Source organism: Suricata suricatta, chromosome 4 (genome assembly GCF_006229205.1).
Source record: "Suricata suricatta isolate VVHF042 chromosome 4, meerkat_22Aug2017_6uvM2_HiC, whole genome shotgun sequence".
Lineage (NCBI taxonomy): Eukaryota > Metazoa > Chordata > Mammalia > Carnivora > Herpestidae > Suricata > Suricata suricatta.
The window spans coordinates 147,282,244-147,300,654 of record NC_043703.1 but is presented as its reverse complement, the minus strand read 5'-3'; the positions used below and the strand labels follow the sequence as shown (position 1 = coordinate 147,300,654).

General features: G+C 56.5%; 1 protein-coding gene across 1 annotated transcript in view; it reads left to right on the top strand.

Moving 5' to 3' along the window:
* Window positions 1-18,411, top strand: part of KLHL29 (kelch like family member 29) — a 305,147-nt gene that overhangs the window by 283,531 nt on the left and 3,205 nt on the right. Inside the window, exons 7-12 of the mRNA XM_029938230.1 lie at window positions 231-369; window positions 9,024-9,226; window positions 9,950-10,209; window positions 12,581-12,779; window positions 12,907-13,089; window positions 13,297-13,477. Coding sequence (XP_029794090.1) covers window positions 231-369; window positions 9,024-9,226; window positions 9,950-10,209; window positions 12,581-12,779; window positions 12,907-13,089; window positions 13,297-13,477 — 1,165 coding nt within the window. The remainder of the gene's footprint in view (window positions 1-230; window positions 370-9,023; window positions 9,227-9,949; window positions 10,210-12,580; window positions 12,780-12,906; window positions 13,090-13,296; window positions 13,478-18,411) is intronic.

The following is an 18,411-nucleotide window of genomic DNA, read 5'->3' as shown; positions in this document are numbered from 1 at the left end:
TTTTCCTTGGCTTTTGAAAGTCGTTATCCCTTCGGTTATGTAGCCCCTCCCAACTGCTGCTTGTTTACGCATCGTTTGTGACTTCTTTTGACTGTCAGTGTTGAGCCAGTCTTGCCTAGAAACAGTATCAAGTATTTTCCTATTTCTCTACTTCTTGAAAGAAAAAATTTTAATTAAAAAAAAAAACTCTTAATGGGAACCTGGCCCTGTCTGTCTTCTCTGTTCTGCAGAAATGTTGAAGGAATTGAACCAGCAGCGCAGAGCGAAAGCGTTTACAGACCTGAAAATTGTTGTTGAAGGCAGAGAGTTTGAAGTCCACCAAAATGTTCTAGCTTCCTGCAGCTTCTATTTCAAGGACCTGATTCAAAGGTTTGCCTTCCTTCCAGCTGTGGTCGGGTCTGTTCCTTTGTAGGACGCTTTTGTGTCGCTTTTCTCCCCCCCTCTCTTGCAGGTTCCTGAAGCGTGACTCCCTGTCACAGAGCCAGTAGCCATCTCTCCCCCTCCTCTCCCTCCTCCCGAGTGCCCTCTCACACACAGCCTCAGAGCAGCCACTGCCCCCAGCCAGCCCCATGCAGCTCTGCTGGCCACCGGGGGGGCCTCTGCCAGCAGTAGTCAACGCCCCGGCCCTGCCCCGAGGATCCCGAGTTCTCAGTGGCTCGCAAGCCCTCCCTGAGTTTAGGAGGACGGTAGACTGCACATAGACCCCACTTTAAGGAACTGCTGCACACTGTCCCCACTGGCTGAGCACGGGGTCCCAGGCACGATCATCGCTGCTGTCGATGGTGAACTTAACGCCAGGAAAGCACATCGACCAGACTGTCCCCCCGCTGAGGAGCACAGGGTGCCCCAGGTGCCGTTTCCACAGCTCGAGTCGGGGAGAAGAGACTTGTAGCCAACTCCTCACTCATGCCGCATGCCTTGATTCTTGTACACTGCGCCTAAGCCGGCGATGTCTGAGCTCAGACCAGCTGTGTCCTAAACACGGTCTCTCTCAGCCTTTGCTCCCCTCCCCTCTGCCCTCTGCCCCGGCTCTTTCTACCTGAATGAGTTTTAATGGTGCATGAGCATCTTTTTTTTTTTTTTTCCATTATGTTGATTTTTTTAATTTGTCTGCTTCATACCCTCGCAAACAAGTCAGGGGCCACCTTCTAGCTCCTTAGTGAGGGAGAGCAGCCGAGGGGGCCCGCCCAGGGTAACGCTCCTGTTTCTCTCACCCATCAGCAGATTAATGCCGCTGCTCATTTTGCCTTGCAGCCTCTCCGGGGCGGACGCTGAGCCGGGACTGGGCTCAGAGTGAGAGGACAGGACCTCTGCTTGCTTCCCAATGCTGTGTTTGGACTTGCCAACTAACCCCAGAGTGACTGTGTTTTGTTTCAGGATGGCACACTGGCTGGCACCTCCTTTCCAATCTGTTGTGTCCTTTCACTTAGAGCTGAGCTGCCCGGCGTGCAAGCCCCGCCCAGCCACACTGGCCCCAGCCATGCAGGACGGGGCAGGCTTTTTGTGACTTCCAGTCTCATGGACAGCTTGGGTCTCCCGCCCCCGGTGCTTGGGTTCCCGCTGTCCAAGCAGAGGGGTCAGGGGCATGAGCTCTGGGGTAAAGGGGCACGTTCAGTGGCTTCTTCAGGCCAAGGGAGGTCTTTGTGCCGCCAATCTTGGCAAATTCTGGTACTGGCAGTGACCAGCATCCTAGGGCCTTGGTCCCTGCTACAGACCAGCTGGAGGGCACAGAGCAGGCAGGATGCAGGGGCAGGTTGGTACTGAGTGATGGCCCAGCCCTGGGCTAGGATGATGTGGGCAAGAGGAGCACAGGGCCATTTGCACGTCCTCAGAGACCTTACCTGCAAAGCCAAACTTGTACACAGCAGAGAGAGTGGAAACCCAAAGTAGTGAATGCTTCTTAGGCCAACAAAGAAAGAGGAAGAACATTCCAGGCAAGGGGTGGGTTGCTTGGAATGGTCTGGAATACAAGGAATGTTCTAGAATGCTCCAGAAAAGGGATGGGTTGCCTGTCATAGGCAGTGTGGAGGGGAACATAGCCTTCTCAGAGATGGCGTGTGAGCTGGGGTGAGATGGCCAGGCAAGCCCTGACCCCTGGGACGAGGGCCCTGGGCTTGGTCTGAGGGTGTGGGATCATCAGGAGCAGTGGGAAGGGGATGCCCATCTGAAGATGAACTGTAGAACGTGCCTCAGTGACCCTAAGTGGAAATGACGGGCGCTAGAGCTAAGAGGCAGTCACTGGAAGGGAGAGGGCACCCCGCTGGGAGCTAGGAGACCTGGGTTCTACACCTGACTCTACCACTTGTCCTGGGACCCCAGGCAAGTCATGTCCTCTCTCTCAGGCCTCGAGATTTCTCATCTGTAAAACAGGAGGTTGGTTCGAATGACATCCAGTATTGCTTCCAGCTCTGACACCCCAGGGTGGCAGGAAGGGGATGGGCATCCCTAGGCCTGCAAAAGCTTCCCACGTGCAAGCCCTAGGATGTGAGAATGATGAGATCCCAGGGTGGACGGTGGGCCCACGGGCCAACGTCAAGGCAGAGCTGAGCGAGTGACAATTGAGCAGCTGAAGGATGTCCAACCAGACACACCTGGTAGGCAGCCAGATAGATGAGTCTGAACCCAGAGAGGCTGAAGCCTGGGGAGACTCCCTCAGCATACAGGAGGTCACCCAGGGAGGAGGGAAGGCCAAAGCCCAGCCCAGAGACCCCCTGTGGTTGAAGGTTACAATGCTAATTTGCAGCCATTTAAAATTTTACTTGCCTCAACTTGACCTTGGTGCACAGCACTATTTCTGCCCATAGCTGCAAATGGCGTCCTCCTGTGGGGAGGAACATAGACTCTCTATGGAAAGGTGATTTCCTCTCTGGTCATGTAAAACTCTGGAGAAGTTCACACTCTCAGCGGTCAGGGAGCGGCTGATGTCGTCACCATGCCATTTCAGTCTGTGACCCTGGAGACTTAGTGTAAAACAGCCAGGATGGCTCAGCAGGAGAGATGGGGCTCTGCCCACTGAGCCCGAATGGGCGCTGCACGACAGAGCCAGAGGGTGTGGGCACAGTCTGTGTGTGGAACACGGTGTCCCGTCCTCGCCTTCATGAGCGTCTCAGTGAGCAGTGTCAGGGACACGTGGCTGCACCAGGACCCGCAGACCCAGAGGCCGTGTTCACCGCTCTGGCCCCAGCAAGGACACCATCCCAGCCCCAGCCATGACCCCAGTGTGGACACCCTCACCTGGGGTCACAGGACAGACCTAGGGAAATTAAATCATTCAGTACTTTTCCCTCAGCTAACAAGCAGGAGCCCCTCCTGAGGTGCCAGGTCCGGCCGGAAACTCCAGATGAGACGGGTCTCTGCCCCAAGGAGGCCCACAGCCTGCCAGGGGGAAAGTGTTAAGAAGTATGGACAGGAGAGCAGACTGAGCACACAAATGGGGTTTAGTGATCACAGGCAAAGCACCTAACTACGGGAGAAGAGGCATCCAGGGACAGCCCGCAGGGAGCGGTGGCATCTGCTGTGGATTTTAAACAAAGAACGGGAATTGGCTGGGCTGGTGAGCAGGACAGAGCCACTGCCGGTGGAGGACAGCAAGTGCACGGCCTCGGGATGGGCGGGGGGATGGTGGCATCAGGACACTGCAGGTAATTCAGTGTCTGAGAGGCCGGTGCGGAGGCGGAGCCGGCTCGCAAGGCTTTGCTATAAGCATGGTGGTGTCACCGTCAGATGTGTGTTTCATAAGGATGACAATCAGTGAGTGGGACAGCGGGGTCTCAGTGTCCTCTCCTGACCAGCTCAGCTGCCCGTGAGCCCTGGGGCCAGGCACATGTCCTGCCTGGAGCCCTCTGTCCCCAGGCCCCAGGCCAACCCCCCCTTTGTCCACGTGTTCTTTCCTCACATGTGCATTTACCTTTTCGTGTGGCTGCAATGGCTTCTTCCCACTATCTTCCCTTACTGAGTTTCAAACTCCTGCCCTTTTCCTCTGATGAGGACAAAACCCAGCCCAGAAGGAGACTTGTAGAAATGTCTAATGTCATCCTGAAAATCCTCCCACTAACCCTGAGAAGCAGGTACCATTAGTATCCCCATTTTACAGATGAAGAAATTGAGGCCCAGAGAATTTTAAGTAACCAAGTCGCTCTGGGATTGGACTTGAGGTTGGACTCCAAAGCTTATGGTCTTACCAACCATTTGCTAACCTAGAGAAGAACAAAAATGTAGCCTTTATTTGTGCATGAAGTCTATAAGGAAAGAAAGCAAAACTTAGGGTTGACAGTGAGGACAGGCAAGGAAGAAGGATGCAGTGTGTGTGTGTGTGTGTGTGTGTGTTAGAAACCCTTGTAAACTAGACACCAGATCTGCCCAAGAGAAGACATAATCCCCGCCTATAATAGGTACCTAAGTTGGAGACTCTTGCCCCCATCGCAGGAGAGGCCATACTGTCTAGAGTGGGGGGCGCCGGAGGACACTCCGGGGGCCACCGTGAAGCCCAGAGCAAAGCCTGTGCCGAGAACCCTGTTCCTAACTCACCGTCCCTGTTTTGCCCCACCTGAGTTCCTGCAGCAATCAAGGGTGAACACGTGGCAGAGAGAAGAGCTGCGACCTTGCCTTTGGATAACGTGAGGGACCTCTCCTGCACCCAGGCTGGAGGCGGACCCCAGCAGGATCGAGTGGGCTGAGCCCCAGGCTTCAGGAACTTGGAGCCGACTGGGGGTAGTGGGCTTGCAATCTCCCCAATCCAGAGTCACTTCTCAACCCCGCTGAGCAGGACCTGGATCTGCCCTGGACTTTTGGGGGACCCTACGAAGAAGTCCCTGCACTTATCCCCAGGAGCCGAGGAGCCCTCGGGGCTGACTGGTGCCATGGGAGGCATCGGTTGCACCCCCTGGCCAGGCAGGCTGTGGGCCCCAGCATAGAGGACAGGGGGCTGTCCTTTAGAGATAGCAGAGAGAATGCCTTCCCGGCCAGTACTTCTGAACATGAGCCTAGGTGTTGGAGAAAATGTCAAGCCCCAGAGAAGCCTGCCCCCTCATCATACCGAATGGGAGAGAGACCTGGCATTCTGCCTGCTAGCTCAATCCCTCATCTCGCAAAGTCTGTTGGAGCTTATGACTCATTCCAACTATATTCTCTTTTCATATTAAATGCAAATAGATGGACACATTGATTTGTCCAAGGTGATTCTCACAGGCCCATGTATAGTCTCTAAGCTTCTCCATCTTCCTCTCCAGGGGAAGCTAAAAGGATCTACCTAATTGAGTGGCATAGAGTCTAGATGTAGGGGAGCCCAACAGACTTGAACACAATAGTTAAGCCATATGCTGGCTTTCTCCTCCTTCCCCGTGAGGCTGGGCATTTGTGGGTGGCTGTCTGCCCCCTTTCCTGGTAGAACAGAGAGCTGTGGCCAGAAGACCACAAAATAAGACGAGAGGATCACAGATCTCGAAGGCCAGCAGAACAATGTAAGTCAGACCCATCGCCAAATCGCCATGGGCGGGCCAGGGCCTACCTGAGCTGTGAAAGTCCCTGGGACGCAGTGAGGCTAGTGTGTGCGCGTCTGCGCCCTGGAGCAGGTGACATGCCTGAGCTCCCACGCATGCCGTGGGGCAGGAGTCACCCTGGAGAAGCAGAGTCGTCCTCCTGAGCAGGTCAGGATGCCATCCACAGTCACCACCTGCTCCGTGACTACCCCCCACCCTCCACTGCCCCACGTTCCCCTCCCATTATTCCAGCTCTGACTTGCAAAATGAAAGCACAGGATCACTGAGGTGTGTGAGGAGTAAATGGAGTGCCCTAAGATCTAGGGAGGGCAGTTCTTGTCCAGGAGAGCACATTGTTGGTGGTGGGCTCTCAAACAGTCTCGTATTTGGGATGAGGCATTCCTGGCACGTCCACAGACCCAGGCCTGCCAAGCAGAGGCTGTGTCCCATACCCGAGGAGAAGGAGGGCCCAGGGAGTGTGGGTCTTCTGATAGAACCCGTGGGTCCCGTGTGGACTGGGCAACACCAGCCCGGCCCGCACTCCCACCCGGTGTTAGGTCCATGGCCCAACCTGAGAAGGCCACCACTGCTCGTTCCTGCCCAGCTCCCTCTCCCTCCAAGACCAAGTCATGACCCAGACTACACAGCAGCTGTCAGCATGCCATGTGGCTGAGTGGAGCAGGACGCTTGGACCTCAAGAGCCAGCTTAGGACAGGGACAGAATGGTCGTTTGTAGAGAACACAGCTCCCCATTGGTGACCAGGACCACCCGTCAGAGGCAATGCCTCTCAGGGGATTCCTACTTATAGGGAAGAGGCATAGGGATCACTGAGGTCTAGTCCCAAGACAGGCTGATGGCCAGCAATGAAAAGTGACCACCGCCTCCCTCGGCCCCGTGAACACCTCTGTGAACAATGAACACGCAGGTCCAGATGGGCTCATCTGACGGGGCCTGCCTGGGGCCTCGCCTCCTCCAGATCTTCAGCTCAGCCACCCAACAAAACCTCCATCATGTTCCCAAGTATTCCTCCATTGCCAAGTAGAATTTCGCTCTGCCCACAGCATCTGGCTTTTGGACCCAAGGGCCTCCAGCCATTTCCCCTTAAGGTCCTTTGCCCAGCAGCCCCCTGCTTCCCACAGGAGGCCCTCACAGGGGGCCTGGAGGAGCAGCTACAGCCGTGCATCACAGGGACAGTGGTCCTCACCAACCCTGGCTGGCACCTGCCATGGTCAGCACCCTGTGTGCCTCCTCACATTGTCCCTGCACTCCTTGACCATACGGATACCACCCTGTCCCCAGGACCCTCTCCCTGGCTCAGAATCTGGGCAGGACAAGCATCTCCCAGAAGCACAGCCATGCATGTCCCATCAGACTCGTCATGCAGGGCCATGGACCCCCCTGACCTTCCCATCTGCCCAACACCCCTCCCCACAGGGTGATGCTGAGGGTTCTCAGGGTCACATGTTACATGCACTTCAGTGTGTGTGTGTGTGTGTGTGTGTGTGTAGCTGAAGTAAACCCCAGCTCTTCACTGAACTGGAGCTTGTCTCCTGGGTGGACAGGAGAGCTGGCCAGAGGTGGACACGGCAGTGGCTTGGGGACCTCGGGGGAATGTGAGCAGCCTGACTTTGGCCCCATATGCCGTGCCCTGGCTGTGGCCCAGCAGGACCTCTGCAGGGCATGAAAGGTGGGAGGAGGACAGTGGCACGTAGGAGTGAAGGCAGAGGCAACAAAGACCGAGTAAGAGGTCGACCAGATGGCCCCTGAGGCCTGAGGTGTTAGATTTCTGTGGTTTCAAGTGGTCACATAATGAACTAGTTTTATACTTAACAAAGTTACCCAAGCATGAAAATCTATCCCGACAGCAGAGGACTCGGTTAAGTCACTTGAAAAGTCACGCACACCGTGTATGTCTCTGGGTTTGAGAAGGGGCTCTGCCAGGATCCTCGGTTTAGCCAGCAACTTTCCCTCCAGGCCTGGAGGCAGGGCCCCCGCAGGCCCCGTCAGATGAGCCGTTCCGTGGGGAGGGCCCCGCGGGGCACCGTGGGAAGGGGGGTAGGATCGCAGCCACGTCTGTTCCCTGCCCCATCATATTGGTGTTTTAAAAGCCCTTAGTGGCCAGGGCCTAACTGGAGAGAATGTGGCTCTCATGGTGGCATTTCAGAGTCTCGCGGGGAAGGTGTTTTCCAGCCTCTGTCACAATAAACTTTGCATGGGACTTCAGATGTCATCCAGTTCAACCCTCTTGTTTTGCAGAAGAGGAGCCTGAGGGCCAGAAAGGCAAGATGGCGGCCTGTCCGTGGCAGGGCAGGGGCACACGGGTCCTCTAGCTCCCTGCCCACACAGGAGCCGGCCTCCCTCTGGGGCTAGCCTGCTCACTTCCGGACGCCTCCACACCGCCACTGCCAGCCACAGGGGCGCCTGAGGGACCAGTCACGGGAGTCTCACCCCAGCCTCCTCAGGAGGGACTGAGGGGGGAACGCAGAGGTCATTTCCCAGCCACGTGGCCGAACCAGGCCCCGGGGCAGGACCAGGCTCTGTGCAGGAAGCAGGACCGGTCAGAGTGGCCGGGGTGGGGCACCAAGCCAATCATCTCTGAGAAACCTGCCTCTTGACTCTTAACGCTCTGGGTGTCTTTCCTCCTGGTCACTTCTGGGGCGATGTTATTTCTGCTTCATCTTATCTGTTTCCTTCCAGGTGCAGCTTTAGGGCGCGGCTGCCAGGCCTTAGGAGCCTTTGCAATGGTTTCGTATTTCTGTAGACACCAGATATAAACATACTTATATATTTGTGTCCCTCCCCTGCTCCCCCCAGTTCACAAGCCCGATGCACACTCTACACGCAGGCCACTCTGACCTCTGACCCCGTGTTCCATGTGGCAGGAGGGCCCCGCCCCGGGCCAGGTCCCAGGTCATGGCTGCTGGCTGTCTGTGGCGGAAGTCCTTGGTTGTTCCCCCCCCCCCCCCCCCCCCCCCCCAGCTCTACCCATCCTGTCCGTCTCTCTCGTCTCGTCCTCAGTTTCAAAGCAATGTCATGAAGGGCTTCCTTTCCATGCCTGAAAAAGGAAACAATATGTTTTTGGAAATAGGTGGGGTTGGAGTCAGGGATCCGGGATGGCTTGGGGCGATGGAGGGACGGCTCTGGATCGGCTGTGGTCACGGCCGGTTGGGAGCCTCAGGTGCACCAGCGGCTCTCCCACTGGAGGCCGCGGGGGCCCCAGCGGGGCCGAACCGTATTGTTTCCCTTTGAGGCCAGTCCTGGTCCTCGTCCCCATCCACAGCTCATGCTTTTTGATTTGCATCTTTTTTTGCATGGACATGCCAAGTAGTGATAAGCAGGGTTTTCTGTTCTTCTGGGCGTCTCTGGTCAGACTCTTCTCTTTCAGATCCCGTGTCAGGTCGTTAGGTTCAGGTGTGTCATTGCCGTGTCCCTTGAGTCCTAAAATGAAGGGCGTGACCGAGGCATGCAGGGAGATCTAGCCCTGTGAGGAGGCGGCACTGTGGCCGCGGGGTGGCAGGTAAGGACACCCTGGTCTCTGTGCCTAGGTCGGTGCAAGACGGCAGCCAGTGTGGCCGGGAGAAGCTGCAGCTCGTCCTGTCCAACCTGCAGGCCGACGTCCTTGAACTGCTGCTGGAGTTTGTCTACACGGGCTCCCTGGTCATTGACTCAGCCAACGCCAAGACGCTGCTGGAGGCGGCCAGCAAGTTCCAGTTCCACACCTTCTGCAAAGTCTGTGTGTCCTTCCTCGGTGAGCCTGGGGCGGGAGCGCATGGGTCGCCCAGAGGGACTGGCGAGGGCAGGCGGAAGATTCGTAAACAGGGAGGATTCATAGGGAGAGGCTGTGTGTACATCTCCGGGGGGAGCTGGATTTCACGAAGCAGCGTGAAGATGAAAATTCACTAACTGTGTGCACTGGCACGGACCTGGACACATCCAGACCAAAATCGCCGTTAGCCAGATCTTGGGAGAGCCGGCTAGACCGATGCCCAGTCTAGAGGCCAGGCTGGGTGAGGCTGGGGCCCATGGGAGGTGGCGGGTGGGCATAGGAGGGGTGTTACGGCTCGTGTGATTCTAAAGTGGGAGCCCGTCACAGTTCTAGAAGACACTGGAAGCCTCAGCGTGACCCCTGTCCCCTGCCCCCAGCCCAGACCCAAGCCCTGAGGCTCATGGGAGTGAGGAAGTCTCCAAGCCCAGCACTGATAGTCCATACCTCATACTCTCGGTCCTTCTGCCGGGACTTGCAGGAGCAGAGGGAGCTGCCAGGATGGGAAGCATGTGACAGGGCAGAGGAAAACCCGGTAGGTCCACCCACAGCTCCAGGGACACCGGAAATGGTCTTGTGGGCCCCCTGGCTGCTGAAGGCAGGTCACAGGATGTGAGTTCGGAGAGGGATCCAGAGTGCCAGGCGATAGAATTGGATGGCCACCCTTCCAGGGCCCTGTGGTCAGTGGTCCTGTGCTCTTGCCCCCAGAGAAGCAGCTGACGGCCAGCAACTGCCTGGGGGTGCTGGCCATGGCTGAGGCCATGCAGTGCAGCGAGCTCTACCACATGGCCAAGGCCTTTGCGCTGCAGATCTTCCCCGAGGTGGCGGCCCAGGAGGAGATCCTCAGCATCTCCAAGGACGACTTCATCGCCTACATCTCCAATGACAGCCTCAACACGAAGGCCGAGGAACTAGTATATGAGACCGTCATCAAGTGGATCAAGAAGGACCCAGTGTCCCGTGCACAGGTAGCCCTCCTACCCCTCCTCCCTGTGGCAGGGGCACAGTGCAGGGATGGCATCTGGAGCAAGGGTGCAGAAAGGTGGAAGAGACAGGACGGCCCACTCAGACCATCAGCGGGGTGTATAGGAGCCTGGAGGCCCAGGCCGGGGGAGGCTGGGATGGCCACTGTGGGCAGCAGAGAAGCAAAGGGAGGGATGAGAGATGAGAGGTCAGTTGCCAGAGGGTTGGAAGGGCTGATGTTCGGCCTGAAGGAGACTTAAGCCAACCAGAGGCTGCAGGGCCCTGCAGGGGGCAGCTGGTGCCCCGGGGCCCCTGTGAGCTCAGGGTAACCCCCAACGTTCCAGTTATGGAGAGGGTGGAGGACACCTGGATCACATAGAACCACACTGGAGATAGGAAACACTGCACACATCACAGAGGGAAGTCCCTTGTGGGGGGGGGGGGATTGGAGCCAGGGTCCAGGAAAGAAAGAGAGGAGGGCAGGGTCCCCAGGAGGGGCCTCTGAGTCATCAGAATTCGATCACAACCAGCAGGATCTTTGGGCTGAAGGCCTTGCTCAGAATGGGACGGCCTTGGTTCTAACATTGGAGCCCCCGCCCCCCCCCCCCCACACACACACAGGAGTTAGCACAGACACGGGTAGTTCTCAGGGAAGCTCAGAGTCCACCTGGGAAGCAGCAAACGGGAGGCCCGGGCCCACAACACCCTGAGGCAGCTGAGTGACAGATGACAAGGGAACTTCATTGCCTGTGGAGCAGGAAGCAGCAGGGGGAGGTGGGGGTGCGGGGGAGGAGAGCAGGCGCTGGGATGGGCAGCACGGGGTCCTCCACCCTGGCCCCGGCCCCTGAGCCCCGGAGAAGCAGGTGCTCTGGTCAGGCGGGGAAGGGGCAAGATTCATTTCTGGAGAAGGCCGTCAGGTTGGGTGGCTGTGGTAGTGACCGCCCGATCCACCACGGCCCCCAGATCTGTCTCCAGCCTGGACCTCTGTGTTTGAGTGGCCAGTGTCTTGTGGCCAATGTCCCTCAAGCCCCTCTATTTCACAACCCCCCAAAGCTACACATCTTCTTGTGTTCCTTCCTTCGGTTCCGCCCGTTACCCAAAACAGAAGCCCGGATACCTCCCACACCTTCCACATCCATTGGACCACAGGCTGCTGTCACTTCGCCTCCTCACTCCCACAGCAGAGGGCCGACTTCCTCTCCCCGTTCAGGCCCCGCATCTCCCCAGCTTCACTGCCGTTGTCTCCCTGCGCATGCCCCCACCTTCAGGCTTCTCCACTGCAAACTCATTCCGATCCGGCAGCCGGAGCCAGCTGTCATCCTAAAGGACGTGTTTGATCGTGTGATTTCTTTGTTTTGAGCCCCCGTGAGTTCATCATCGACTCCACAGGAAACAGCACATGGGCCTTGGCAAGAGAGGCATGGAGCCATCAGGCTCTGGCCTCCACTACCCTCTCCAGTCCCCTCCTCCCTGGCCACCACACCCACCCCCAGCAAAGACCGTTTGCACCCGACAAGAACAAGTTCCAGAGAATTCCGCACGTGCACTGACTTCCCCACCTCTGCGCGTGCTTTCAGCATCCTCCCTCCTCTCCCCGAGACCCGCAGAAATGTGCGATCCTTCCACACCCAGCTCAGGCGTCATGCACTCCGGGAAGCCTCCCATCCTGCACTCCCAACCCCCGCTAACTGGACTCCTCCTGGAGCCCACTAGTGCCTTTTATGTAATGGATCCTCCCCCACCCCCATTTTCCTGTGTACACCTGAAAGTCAGATGCTGGGTCTTACTGGGCTTTGCACCCTCAATAAAGGGGGTCCCCAATGATTTGTTGGATGAAACTAAAGCTGAGCGGTGAGCAAAGGGTTTGCCAGGCAGGAGGGGATTCGAGCCAGTCCACAAAAAGCCTCCAGTGCAGGTGAGAGGGTCCAGGTGCCAGTCTGATGCAACGGGGTGCCACCAAAGGGCTTGGGGAGATGCAGGTTCTGACGGGGGTGACTTGCAGGCTTCACGGTCACCGTCAGCCTTCCTGGGCCGTCCTGTCTGTTCTCGACTTCCTGCCCCAGTACACCTCCCCGGGGATAAGGACGCTCATTTCAGTCCCCCTGCAGCAGACCAGGGGTGGTTCACCCCAGGGCCAGTGGCAGCACACACACCCGACCTCCCCAATCCTCTGCTCTCGCTGGAGGGGTGATGGGGGAGGGGCCCACTCACACTGTCTAGGCTGAGCTGAGCGGTGTCTACACTCACAAGCCAGATGCAACTGGAGTGACCCATATGCAGTACCACGCCCCTCCTTCCTGTCTTCTCAATGTGACTCGGCAGAGGTGGCTGGGTCTGTATGATCTCAGGGGATGCCGTGTCCCCCTGTCCCTGCAGTATGCCGCGGAGCTCCTGGCCGTGGTCCGCCTCCCCTTCATCCACCCCAGCTACTTGCTCAACGTGGTGGACAACGAGGAGCTGATCAAGTCGTCAGAAGCATGTCGGGACCTGGTCAACGAGGCCAAACGCTACCACATGCTGCCCCACGCCCGTCAGGAGATGCAGACTCCCCGAACGCGGCCCCGCCTCTCCGCAGGTACTGAGGGGCGTGGCCCGGACTCCCCACATGCAGGTGCCGTGGGGTCAGCCCGCCTCGAGGCCCCAGGCGCAGACGCGGCCAGCGTGGGGATGTGTCTGAAGGCTGCCCATCTGCATCCCTACAGGTGTGGCCGAGGTCATCGTCTTGGTTGGGGGCCGTCAGATGGTGGGGATGACCCAGCGTTCACTGGTGGCTGTCACCTGCTGGAACCCACAGAACAACAAGTGGTACCCTCTCGCCTCACTGCCCTTTTACGACCGAGAGTTCTTCAGCGTAGTGAGTGCCGGGGACAACATCTACCTCTCAGGTGAGGACCCCCGGGGCTGGCTTGGGGACTGCACAGGGACTTCCTAAAGGGCTGCCCTCCCCACGCCAGGGCTAAGGAAAGTCCAGGCCCAGAGGCGTCTCCTTTGTAGGTGAAGCCTTCTCTTTCTGCCCCTGGGGCCGGGCCTGCCTGGCCCAGGGGCTCCCCTCACTCCCTGCCCGCTCTCTGGACCTCCCGTGCTGCTCACAGGTGGGATGGAATCAGGGGTGACGCTGGCCGATGTCTGGTGCTACATGTCCCTGCTCGATAACTGGAACCTCGTCTCCAGAATGACGGTCCCCCGCTGCCGACACAACAGCCTTGTCTACGATGGGAAGATTTACACCCTCGGGGGACTTGGCGTGGCGGGCAACGTGGACCACGTGGAGAGGTAATGAAGCCACAGTCACGAAAGCTAAAATCCCTTTGCTCCTCCACCCCAGCACCGAGGCTGACTGGGGACGGGACATTTAGAGGGCGATAGTGTCAGGCCCTTCAAGCACAGCAAAGGGAGAGGACCGAGGGTGGTGAGGGGGAAGCAGGAAAAGGACAGTTGCTCAGTCACTGAGATGGAGCACCATGTCCCGTTCTGGGGTCAGACAAGCTGGAGGGGTAGCTGTGCAAAGGCACTGGATGGGCGCAGCTGGCCTGACCAGGCGGCTAGGAGGCGCACTGGCACCGGAAGTCCCAGCCCAGAGCTGTGCTGAGACTTGGGGCAGAGCTGCAAGCCATGGCCCACTCGTGTGCCACGTCTGTGGCTGTGCCTCCAGGCCCCTGCCGAGTGGGAGGTTCCACACCAGGAAGCCCCCTCCTCCCTGTCTCCCACACATCCCAGGAAACCTGCTTGCAACACGGGGAACAGTCACTGCATGCAGGTCTAGTCAACCATCTGGAATTCTCTAGAATACAAAGCAATGGGCGGGAGAGCCGTGCGTGTAAGCCTGCCCTTTGCTGCAAGTCCCAGGCTGGCTTCCTCAGGGAGGCCCCTTTAAAACCGGCCACACGTAGCATAGGGATCAGGCGGAGGCAGACGGGGCATAGCCTGGTGGTGAGCACTTGGCAGGGTGCAAAGCCCATGTTTGCCGAGAACGGACACCGTGGGGAGAAGCCACGGGAAGAGCTCAGGGAGGCTCATGAGTCAGCGGCAAACAGGGAGGCCTCAGCGCAGTCCTGCTCTGTGAGAAACTAGTGCCCAGAGAGCCACAAGTTAGACTGAGCGGGTCCCCAAGGACCGACCCAGGCGGTCACAGCTCCGATCACCAGAGCTCTTTTGCCACGTCCTTCCCACGTGCCTGCCCGCCACTGCTGGCCCGCGTCATCAGCCATCACGGAACGCACGTCTTCCCAAGCGACGGCTTTCTGCCTGTGGACCTGCACGCACCCCGCCATTTGTATTTTTTTCCCTCAGTGGCTAATTGGACACTTGACAAATGTTACAGCAAAGATAGTTTCAGAGTGAGACGAGCTCTGGATATTCACTGCGGGCTTTTTACTCCCCCAAGTGGAGCCCAGAGATGGCTCAGTAACAACATCTAATTGTCATATTGGTTTGGAGATAATGGGGAATCCCTGTGTGATTATGAGGATATTAATACTGCTGTTGAACCTGGGTCACCCCCGATGCTGACAGCCTTCAGCGGGACCCAGTGCATGGTCATCACGTCCCAAGTCTTCCAGAAGCACCAGCTCCCAACCGTTTGTCATCCAATAATAAACACATGAAAAAGGAGACATTTTCTATGTAGGAGTACACTGAGCTAGATCTATCATCCTGTCTTGCTTTTGTCAGCTATTTTTAATCTCCGAAGATGCTGATTACTCATTTTGCAAACTTATACTTGTTGATAAATACAGGGATTTGTTCAAGGATCAAATGCACAAGGAGGGAGGACAGGCTCCTCCCCCCTGGGGCTGGAGAGCAAGTCTCCAGGGCCTGTACTGGCCTTCCCTGGGGGCCGGGCCTCCGTTCCACTGTGAAATACCCGCTCGAGCCCAGTGTGAGCGCCACTCTGGGAACCTTAATAGATGGGGGGCCACCCGGGCGCCCCGGCCCTTCCTCAGCCCTCCGGACGACCTCCGGGCGGTGTGCATACAAATGGGGCGGAGGATATAGGCAGAGGGGAAGCGCACTGCTTCCGGAGGAAGGGAGCTGGAGCCCCTTTGGGCAAGTAATTACTGTGCCACACGGTGGCAGTGATGAGAATTCAGGGTGACAAGAAGGTCAGGGTAATGGGGACAGACGCAAGGGTGCTTTGTTCCCCGGAAAGCGCTAATGGTACAAATTGCTCTTATATTGATAATGAATGAGATATATGGTACATTATAATTATATTACATTACTGTATTACAGGAATAGAGCAAGATTATATAATTATAGATTAAAACAACAGTGCCATAGACAAACCTGTATTATATCATTACATAAATAACTGGGTCTAATACTTCATAGCAATATATTGCACTAGCTGTGGTTACCGGATAAATGATAGCAGAGTGCCTCACTCCACAGGGTCATTTGCATGTCATTAGCATATCCTTCTCAAGCAGGAAGCTGACAGATTGAGCTGACGGAGGGCTTGTGGCTTGGCAATCAGCCACCTGGAATAACAAACTCTCGGGAAATTCGCATTTGGCGCAATGTGCCATTATACCGAAAGCCTAAAGACTAACAGCCACATAATCTTCCACTGTCACCCAGCTCCTTCTACAGGAGCTCTTTGGATCTCTGCCATATTGGCTTAAAAAACAGATAATCTGAACTTCTGACACTGTCCAAAAGACACTTCCTGCATTGATGATTAGCCACATATCATTTGTCTGGGGCTTAACTGAATCAGCTGCTGCCCTGCAAGGCACTTCAGCCACTTCTCAGATCCGGAGTCTTCCCAGACACAGAGTTGGACGTCCCACCCCTGTCCCCTCACCCCTGTCTCAGAGCCAGGGGCACCGGCTGAGAGAGGCCATCTTCCGATCACTAACCCTGTGACCATGTTATGGCCCGTGTCCCAGGGAGGCTCCTGGAGAAAATGGGCCCTGAGTGCTTCCCAGGAAAGGTGTGCTGGGAAAAACCCAGCTCACAGCGGAGGCCCCACCTTGAGTCCGGGACACCCGAAAGAGCCATATGGTGAGTTATAGACGGGCCACCAAGTGGAAAGTCCAGAGTGAGGGTTGGTGAGACCAGCCCTCCAGAAACAATTGACAGAGAAGCTACGAACTGAGATCCAAGCTGCCCAGGAAGACCTCAGATACCCCAGTTCCAGTCTGCTTCATCCCCAGTCTCTCCCCGTCAGCTGCTGCTTGTCACTTTTGTCCCTGCCTTGTCTGGTGCTCCCACTCTATCACTTCTCCATGCTCTTACTTTGCCACTTTGTCCCGCAGTACATGCGCCACAGATCTGTTCAGTCCTGTGACTCTTCCCCTCTCCACGCCTACCCTCTGGGGGCTGAATGCTGGTAGAGAAAATGCCACCATCCTGCAAATGGGCCCCATGACAAAGTGAAGTCGTCCAACGAATACTGGGTCCTTCGTGCGTCAGGTCCTGTCAGTGTTTCTCACTCTCAAGAGCATGTATTTCTGGTCCCCTGCTCCCTGACCAAGACTCTTACCCCATGGATTCCAGTACTCTTGCCAGCGCCGGCTCCTGCTGCACAGAGAAGGTGGAGCAATCAGTCAAGAACTCTGGTCTCGCTGCAGTCACCCCTGCAGATGTACGGACACTCACGCCTTCCTTGCCTTCCTCTCTCCCACCCACATGAGGACCTCTTCCCTCTCCACTCTGGACCCCACCTGCATCCCATCCCCCCACCAGCAACCTCCCTTTACCAGCCCTCCCTTCTCTTTCATATATATTTCATCTTTTTCTTATCCATTTGGCCTCCTTCCTGTCGGCATGGAAACACAAGTAAACCTTTCCCCCTAAAACTAAAACAAAACCCGTCATATGCTGCAGCTCGTTCCTCCTGGCTCCTGAGAGGTGACTCTTACCTTTATAGGAATTCTGAAAGCCAGTTGTTAGCTACAGGTGTTATCAAAAATCAAATCCTATAAACTTAGGACTAAATAAGTTATATTAAAAACAAAGGACATCCATACTCAAAAATCATCACTACTTTTGTTTCTTTGTTCTGTTTTATTATATTTTGTATTGTTTATGCTCTGGAGGTGATATGTCCACTGTATCTGTATGTGGGTAGATGGTGGCGATTCTGTCTGGCGGTGCCGTGCTGTGCCTCTCTTCCCAATGCCACGTTCAGCCATGAGCCATTGTAGCTTGAAGTCAGCCAAGATGAGAGGGTTTACATCACAGAAATCAGCAGGTGCTACCTATCAGGACCTTTTTCCCCCTTGGAAGCTTGCTTTTACACATTCATCAGCATGCCACCCATAAAAGCCATCTCTTAGCTCCATATGCCTCCCTAGGGCCCCTTCTCTGTCCCGTTCCCAGCTGATTTTCATCCAAGAGAAGTCTCCCCGTCATGTCTCCCCCGTCCCTTCCCATTCGTTCACTCTGTGAATGACGAGAGCACTGGGAAGCTGTTTGGGACTTCTTGACCTCCCAGCACATCCCCAGCCCGTGGAGCTGTGCCCCCATCCCCGTGCTGCTGCCGCTCCCCCAAGGCCCCCCTCAGCTGCCCTCCTAAAGGCCAGCACTTCCTCAGTGTCCTCCGCTCCTCAGTCTTACTCTCGCCTACAGACTCCCTGGGAGCTCCTTTACCTTCAGTCTCCCTCCCTGTGCCGACAGTGATCCCAAGGCTGCATGTTCAGGCCACAGATCCTTATAGCCAACTGCCCACTGCACTTCCCCAGTTTGTTACCCACAGATGCGTTAAACTCCCCATGAATAAAACAGAAGTCATCACTCTCCTCCAGACCCTCCAACCTCCTGAAGGAGGCATCCCACAGTCCCCTCCTTCCAGTTTCCCAAACCAGAGACCCCAAGTCATCCTAGGTGACTCTACCTTCCTTAACGGCAACATCCATTAATGACTGAACCCTGTCAGTTCACCTCTCCTGTCCCACCTCCTCTCGTCCTTCCCTGGTCCGGTCCACCGTATCCCCAGCTTCCAACCCGGAGCCTGGGTGTACGGGAGATGCTCAGTGCAGCACGGTCGGAGAAAAGGGTAGGAGCGAGCTGGATAGAAAGGGATGAAGGGGCCTAGAAGCCGCGGAGCTCTGTGAGCAGAAGAATGTAGACCAGAATCTGCGTAGAGTCAAGAAAGAGCCCACTGGGGTTCGGGAGGAAGGCCAAGAGGGCTAGTTTGGGACAGAACCTAGGTGGCCTTGAATGGCTTATCCCAAGCGCTGCCGGCCGTGTGTGATCTCAGG